General features: G+C 39.9%; 1 protein-coding gene across 2 annotated transcripts; it reads left to right on the top strand.

Moving 5' to 3' along the window:
* The first annotated feature begins 4,347 nt into the window (after positions 1-4,347).
* Positions 4,348-6,923, top strand: lpar6a (lysophosphatidic acid receptor 6a). 2 transcript variants are annotated; one of them, XM_063907695.1, is made up of 2 exons: positions 4,348-4,868; positions 5,244-6,923. In XM_063907695.1, the coding sequence occupies exon 2, from the start codon at positions 5,245-5,247 to the stop codon at positions 6,334-6,336; it is 1,092 nt and encodes a 363-aa protein (XP_063763765.1). In that variant the 5' UTR covers positions 4,348-4,868; position 5,244; the 3' UTR covers positions 6,337-6,923. The 2 variants fall into 2 exon arrangements, with proteins under 2 accessions (XP_063763765.1, XP_063763763.1); XM_063907693.1 differs by having other exon boundaries at positions 4,348-5,017.
* Positions 6,924-8,702: the final 1,779 nt, after the last annotated feature.

Here is an 8,702-nt window from a genome sequence, read left to right as displayed (position 1 = left end):
AATCAGCAGCCTCTGTGTTGGGAGGAAGTTGTTGGTTTGACAGAAAAAAGCTGTAATTGTTTAGAGCCTTGAACTCCAGAATTATCCGCTCTCATCTGGTTTACACTCTACTTTAACCCAAGCCCAACTTGTGTCTCCTGTAAGGTTGAGTATCTGTGAAACCTGTAAACAAATATCTTCTGGCTCGTCTTTCCCTCAGAAAGAACTTAAACAGCACTCTGCATAACAATTCAAGCATGTCGTGAAGCCTGTTATATATTTAGTAAGCCAACCAGGCTTGATCAAGAAAAGGGAAACCAAAGCCAATCTCTTTCAATCCCAAACACGGTGTCCAGGCTAGAGGTGCGACAAGACCAGACAAGTGCATTTTAACTTGAGAATTTTAGTGCAAGTGCAACAGATTCTCTTGAATGCAACGTTACAGTATTTTCTGAATCTAGGAAATAAATACTTTATAATAAGATACACAGCATCAACATTCACAAGTTACCTGTTCACAAACTAGGACTTCATTATCGATTCCTTGATTTAGAGATGGTGACTATTTGTTATTCAGTGTTTAGCTGCTTAAATGTGTTCATCAGACATTCATAAGGTACCTCTGTATAAGCTGTTTACTGAGTTCTGCTGTGCTGAATTTCAAACAGACACACGGACATGTTGACAATTTGAACCCCTTGACAATCTGACGTACACACTACAGAGACATGTCAAACAAGGTTGTGAGGAAGTTAAGGTATAAGCTTTTTATACTACTGTACCTAAAGTGAGTGGTTGCAGTGGGGGAGGGGGGAGTATTTGTTTTACAAAGCAATCAAAGCTTGAACGAGGTGTGGGGGAGCACAGCCTTTCAAAGACCAGCAGCATGACTCTGTTCCAATGTTTTTCTTAAATGTCAGTTCTCTGATATAGTTTTTATTTTGTCTCGTTTGGGAATCTAATGTAAATCTAAACACACTTTTTCCAAAAGAAGATAAAGACGAGATAATAAAGGAAGAAGTCGCAATATATGGGCATTGCTCATAGGTCATGCAGGCATGGGATTTTTCAAAAAGCTTCATTTTTTTGATGAATAATATCTTCCCTTTTGGGCCTTCCCTTATACTTCTTTTATTTGCATTAAAGATTTATGTCTCTCTGGTGACACATTTTTCATGTGAGTTGTGAGCTCCATCAGTGACAGGCTGCTGCATCCACGGTGTCTCACAGAGAGATACAGCAGGTCCTGTCTTCCTGCAGCAGTTAGATTATATAACCATCATGGTCCCCGATAGACCCCCACACATATAACAACACAGACTATAACACCCCTTGTCGTGAATAACAATTATGTGCAATATATATATATACATAGTATGCCATCAATAACTGCAATATATCCCTGGCTGATTTATCTCTTACAGGTTGTGTATTTTCTAAATTGTGTAATTTTTTTTTTTTCCTTTTTTAAAATTTTAATTCTTAATCTTATTTTAAGCTGTCTTTGGCTCGGTTCTTGTTGTAGCAAATGTTAATTTCCCCTCTGTGGGACAAATAAAGGTATTCTGATCGGATCTGATCTGATCTGGTGTTATGACCATGGTTTCTAACACTTTCACACTCTGTGGTTTTTAACATAATCTGCAGTTCAATAGGGTTTTGCTAATGGTTTTGCTAATGGTTTTGCTAGTGGTTTGGCTTTTTGTTTACCAGCACAACATTTGAGCAGTCACCGTTTCCAAGGTAGTCATCAGTGATCTGCCCAAAGCCAAGAGTAGCCCTTAAGCTCTCCGTTGGCTTTTGAATGCAGTCGTTTTTGCCAAGTTAGACATTTATTCAGCGGTTTTCATATTGCAGTGATCAAAACTGTGAGTTTTGGTGCTTAATGATGCTTCTTCAAGAGGTAAAGTATTTTGTTTTGAAAGTCAATCGTGAGTCTCAAGTCCAGGGTCAAGCCCCAAGTCCAAGCCTGCACAGGCTTTTTTAATTCAAAAGGTAATTACTCTACTTTAATTGAAATACAAACAAAAAGTCCTTAACTGTAGTTGCATGGCGCATTATAGGGAACTACTTGTTTTTTATATTCAATTTTTTTTTAAGGAAATACTGTCCTTCCCTTCAGTGATGAGAGTTAGATCAGCAAAATGTACACGCAATGTCTGTAGTGTAAATACGATGCTATTGATTGCAGTTAGCTTAGCTTAGCATCTCTTAAGCTCAAATAAACAACAGAAGGATTGTGTGTAATATCAAAGGTGTTACCCAGTGATTGTGTTATTTATTCACTTGTTTTTAGCATATTTTAGCTTATAGTCCTGGTTTATGGCAACTTTATACAGCTGTATAATTTCATAATACTTATAACTAATAATCTATTTTGAGAGGTCTGCATCTTGGACGAGATAAAACGTTCTATCTTGGGTTAAATGCGTGTCTATTTAGAATAAACATTAAGTGAGTTTGTTAAATCCTTAATGTAGATTTTGAATCATCAATAAAGAAAATTGTGACTGACGTAATTTCTGACGGCCTCTAATGACCATTACACAACAATATAAACTGACCGTCTTTCCCATGCATGTTTCTCTTCTGTTTGAAAGCCCTCCGTCTTGGCCTTGGGGTAGCCAGACAGTTTCCTGGCATTGTGAGAAATGTAACAGCCCAGGGATTTCAGGCACATGTTTTTGTTTAGCGACCACATACTTGCATGTGAAGAGCTTGTTTTTATGTGCTAGATGGAACTATTTTGCCAGGGAAAGACAATAGTGCAGGTTTTTCTATTTTTCTTGAACATTTCACTCTAGCCTTGATGGTGTTTATTTTGCGGTGGACTGACAAAGAGAGGCACAGTGGCTGTAAAACACCCACTGTCTCTTTGATTCTCTGAAAGATTTTCCTTCATTTGTTTGGCTATCGCTGGTAAGTCTCTGAAGTCAAATCGTTGGATTAGTTTCACATTACCGTGATAAAACAGAAATGTGTGTATCACTGGAGTCAGTTGCTGAACAAGTTATCTTATCTTTGCTTTTTGCAGAAATGCCCTTTTTTCTCTACCAGGCAACCTTTAGATTACTGACAGGAAACCAGAGCAGGTAGTTAACTTCCTGTTTGACACAGTTACAGTCCCCCAACAGAATTCACCACACACTGATGACCAAGACGCTTAAAGCGCTTTCAAGTTATCTGAGACTAATTATTTATACATTTCACATTCCTCCCTGCTAAGCTACTTCAGGCACAACAAAGGCCTCAATGTTTTTACTGACTTCCAAGAGGGGACTTTCTACTACAGGAGAACATGAATGCTTCTCCACGGAGCGCTGAAATCTGTGGGCATGGAGTGACTAGGAGCAGCTAAAAAAACCTTTGAATAGAAAAAGCTTTCTGTTAAGTCTCATTTCGTTGCTTAATAAAACTTTTCTTCTTTAGAGGAGCTACTGCCCACACAGGCTGTCAAACAAGGAGACATTTCAATTTATGTGTCATACCTCAGACACTAAGAGGTATTTAGTGAACTCCTTGGGAACGTTTGCCCTCCTGTCTATTAACAGCTTGACTGAGGAAGAATCAAACCAAATTCAAAAAATGTTTATCTACAAGTTTTTTTTCTTTAATTTCTGTCATGCTGTACAATGATGGAAGAAGTTTTAGAGGCTTTATTTACATAAAAGTGCAGGTCCTGCTATCAAGATTTAACTTCAAAATAAATATATAAGAGCCTTAAGGGTTAGGGTTAGGGTTAGGGTTAGGGTATCTAAAGTGTCAAAAATAAAATAATTCCTCCTGTGAGATTTATATTAATACCACATATTATATTATTGGCTTGTTGCATATATATACATATATGTAAGCAGCTTTTTATGTTTATCACCACCAATGATGTTATGGGATCTAATGGGTTTAAATGTCACAAACTCACAATTTAAATCATAAATAAGTAAGGTATTTTACTATACATATTATAAACACATTTTTCTACTCATATTGCAGTTCAAAGCTCTTGATATGCTTAACAATCTAAACTTATATTAAACAGGAACCGCAGATTCTTGGTGGTATAAACAAATATTGGTGGTATTACATTAATATTTCTTTTTAAAAAACTTTTTCTCTCTCTCTGCTTTTGTCAGAATAGCCCTGCAGCATAAAACATATGTTTCCATACATTAATAAGTGTTTACACAAGAGTGACAGTATTCCAGCTAATAATGAGCATGTTTAGTAAACTTGTGAGGAATTCCCTCACAATGCAGAGTTGTTTTGGTTGATTTCCACTTAAACCAGAGCAGACAAAGGAGTAGGAGGAGTTAGATGGGATGCAGTAAGGAGGAGTAACCACAGCTGCTCTCTTTTGCAAAGTACAAAACCTGCCTGTGATTCCGGCGCAAAGAGAAGTAGAGCTCTGTCTGAGGATAATCCGTGCTGAGCGAAGCTTGTTAGGCTGTCAGAGAGAGAGAGAGAGAGAGAGAAAGAAGTAGACACTGAGTGAGTGAGTCAGTCAGTTAGGAAAAGAAGTAGAGATAGAATGAGGGGGGGGACAGGAAACAGACCCTGAGGACAAACAGTGAAACACTCACATTGTGAAACACTCACATTGTGACACACAGACGGAGAGCAGGAGCTCCACTCTAGCACCAGTCAGTGCTCCTGAGAATAAGCCTGGTGGCTTGTGGGAAAGACCTTTCAAAAGATGGACAGCTAATGACAACTTTGCTGCTTTTGGAACTGAAAGTCACAGGAGTGAGTTTGGCCAGGAGGAAGGATTTTTGCCTACATCTTTCCTTCTGTAGCAGACCTGGACATGATTCGTTTTGTGGACTCAGCAGCTTGTGGTAATTGAGGACTTCTTGAGTGAAAAGGAAACATATTCGAGTGACTGATTTATCTGAGTAAGTAAAGCTCAGCCTGCAACTTGCTGGTTGCAGCCTGGTGGAGAGACAGCGCAGGGGGAGGGGAGGACGCTCCAGCCTGAATCTCTCTCCTCTGGGAGGGGTCTTTTCAATACGAGGTTACCCTCGAGATAACTACATCGAGTCAAGTAAGGGATCCTACTGAACATGTGCTGCAGTCCTCCCCTGCATGGACAGTTGTGTTGGCAAGAAAACTTTGTCTCAATGGCCTGAAATATCAGATGTTTCTTTTCATGTCTTCTGGTTTAGGACCGTTCTGTGCTTTACTCTCCATTCATGGTGAATTCATTGTGCAGGGCAGCCCTTTCATTATATAGCCATTACATAATCATCCCTCCACTCTTTGTCTCTCAGAATGTACAACAATACCCTCCCAACTGGCAATGTCACCCAGCCATTGGTTGAAAACAGCTCCACAAACTGCCATAAGAACGATGGATTTAAGTACCCGCTCTACAGCACCGTCTTCAGCATTGTGTTCGTGGTGGGACTGATCACCAATGTTGTGGCCATTTATATATTCACCTGCTCTCTGAAGCTGAGGAACGAGACCACGACCTACATGATGAACTTGGTAGTGTCTGACCTGCTGTTTGTCTGCACGCTGCCCCTCAGGGTCTTCTACTTCATCAACGTGAACTGGCCTTTTGGAAGCACGCTCTGCAAGGTCTCTGTCTCGCTCTTCTACACCAACATGTATGGCAGCATTCTCTTTCTCACCTGCATCAGCGTGGATCGCTTTCTAGCCATCGTGCACCCTTTTCGCTCAAGGGCGCTGAGGACCAAGCGCAACGCCAAGATAGTGTGTGTTGCTGTTTGGGTGTTGGTGCTGTCAGGAAGCCTCCCCACGGGGTTCATGTTGGAGACCACCTCGCGTGACAACAACAAGAATAACGCCACTTACTGCTTTGAGAATTTCTCCCCCAAGCAGTGGAAATCGCACCTGTCCAAGGTGGTGATCTTCATAGAGACAGTGGGCTTCATCATCCCGCTTCTACTCAACATGTGCTGCTCCATCATGGTGCTGCAAACCCTGCGGCGGCCCCAAACCATCAATCGCGGGGGCAAGCTGAACAAAACAAAGATCCTGCGCATGATAATTGTGCACCTCTGTATTTTTTGTTTTTGCTTCATCCCCTACAATGTGAACTTAATTTTCTATGCTCTGGTCCGCACTAACACTTTAAAAGGCTGCTTTGTGGAGTCGGTTGTCCGAACGATCTACCCTATAGCTCTCTGCATTGCTGTGTCTAACTGCTGCTTTGACCCCATTGTTTACTATTTCACCTCGGAGACAATCCAAAACTCCATTAAGCGGAAGTCTCAGGTTGGCCGTTCGTATGACGTCAAGTTCTCAGAGGCCCTTCAGTCAGAAACCAGCTCCAACCTGCAGTGTAGCCTGAGGAATCTCAAAGCAAAAGTCTTTCACAATGAGTCTTCAGTGTGATGGCGGTTTGCGAGACTCTGCTTGAAAGGTGTTTGAATTCATCCTTCGAAAAACAGACCTCCTTGAGACATTGGGAATGGATTTACGGGGAGTGCTTTATGAAGCACCTGCCAAATTTTCATCTCAGGGCAATTGTTTTGACATTTCATTGACAGCCTCTGCTTTGCTGTATTACAGCTACATGGCCCATCTGTGGATTTCTAATTGACTAATTTCCCTTTCCTGTTGAATATTTCATATTTCTGTCAAGCACAATTACTCTGCAAGAGACCTGGAGGGTATCATAGCATAGCAGGACACTTTTGATTTGGAATGCGTTATGTGCCTGTATATTTGTACATTTCCGTGGTAAGTTTTGGTACTAACTCTAGAGTTGTAACTATTAAATAACATAAATTTATATCAAGCTATAGAATGTACAGGACATATTTTTTAATTGTGAGTTCCAAATAGGTCAGAGAAGTGCCTTTTTGTTGTCGTGGCACCATTTCATTGTAGACTTTGACCTTAAAATGCACTGACACAGATTTCCACATACTGCACTCGTGCCAAAGTAATGAATAAAAGTCATGTACTGTTTAAAATGATTGCACCTTTGTCATTCAACTGTAGACTCTTTTAAATGTAGAATGCTTTTAAATGTTACACTTGAACATAACATAATGGACAAAAACTACAACAATTAGGAGACAAAGAAGTGGAAGTGAAGTGTGATGGACCCACTGGGGAGTGCCAGTTTCCTGGTAACCAGTGTTTAGAGGAAGAGGAGAGCTAGCCTTTATTCAAGGCAACCAACAAAAACAGATTTTCAGGCAAACATTACCTAAATATGTGTGGTAAAAGATCTACCAGTTTAAAAATAGCATAATTGGACTGAAGGCCATAAAACAGCAGAGTGAGCAGATTAGTTAGTTGAAGTAAGAGAAGTGTAGTATCTTTTGGATTAAACTAGATAAGAATTCCATTTTATCATCCTGTAACATTTTGTTTTGCCCCTCCACAAGGACACAGTTGTTTTTGTTTTTAAAACTTGTCACCGACAAGGCTGGTCCTTTCATGAACAGCAAATTACAAATGTAACACTTCTGCAGCATAACTAACTTGCTCATAGCCTTATGTGTATAGAAATAGCCAATTTTAATTGAAAAAAAATCATTATTAACTCTGAACTGTTTGCATTTTGATACAAAAACAAATGTATGAAATATTTGTCCAGCTGTGGACAAGTTCACAAGTGATATAGCATCAGCAAGGAGTCAACGCAGCATGAGAGTGAATAACAGAAAGCACATGGTGCTTTAACTTTATTGACATAGCCTGAAGGTCAGTCAGCAGCACTTTATTCATACCGTACCTATAACTCTGGCTCTGAAGCCATGTGAGCGAGTCAAAGATGAGGCTGAAGACCTGGGCTGTTGTGAAAAGAAATAATTATAATTTTAATCTGAGGCCATTCACGTCATCTGGATGAAATGCACTGGAGCAGCATCCTCATAATAGTAGCTGCAACTTGGCCACAAGCTTATTGAGCATCATTGACTAGGACTCCTCAGACATCATTGTTATTATTACTATGTTTAACTGCATGAATGAGTAGGGAGGTGTGTATTCAGCACATACAACAGCTATCATGGCTGTTATCATCTGGGTCAAGGGTCAGGACAGAGATGGACAGGAACAAACAGGAAGTCACAGTTCAAATTCAGTTAAGATATGGTAATGTATTGATCACTAACGTGAATAAAGAAAGCAGCATAAATGCAGTTTTCACTGAATATTTCTGCATCTTCTCAGAAAATGAACCTTCCTCATATACAATGACTGAAACTGTAGACGTTTATTAATTGTTTACATTTAACAAAGCTCATGTTGACTAATGTCAAGGACATGAAGTTGTGTATACACTAAAAGTCTTACGGTTGTATAAGTTCTCAGTATTAGAGATGGCACCCCTCACGTGAGCCCAGCAGGCTCCTCTGCATACACAACAGTTATCTAATCAGCCTGACCTCTCCTTCTCAGCAGGCTGCAGGGTGAGAAAACACAGACGCACACTGCTTGTCATCACATAACACTCTGATCTGCATCGCTCGGGTAATTTCAGATGGGATTATGCATCAAAGTAGTTTTGTACAGTACAAGATAGGCCGAGGATCTCAGAGATTTTATTTTGTGATTGACACGTATCAATGGTCATAATTGCATAAAGTTATACTTTTAGGATTATTATCACATTCAAAAGGTTTGCAATGCAAAAGATTATCTGTTTAAGACATTTTAACCCACAAAATGACCATTTGTATATCATTAACTGGCCCTGTGTTACACAGACATTTTCAGACTCGCATGCCTTCATGTTGAAAAAA

The sequence above is a fragment of the Eleginops maclovinus genome, chromosome 18, assembly GCF_036324505.1.
Source record: "Eleginops maclovinus isolate JMC-PN-2008 ecotype Puerto Natales chromosome 18, JC_Emac_rtc_rv5, whole genome shotgun sequence".
In the NCBI taxonomy this organism is placed as follows: domain Eukaryota; kingdom Metazoa; phylum Chordata; class Actinopteri; order Perciformes; family Eleginopidae; genus Eleginops; species Eleginops maclovinus.
The sequence above is the reverse complement of the archived record's forward strand: the minus strand, read 5'-3'. Positions and strand labels throughout refer to the sequence as shown.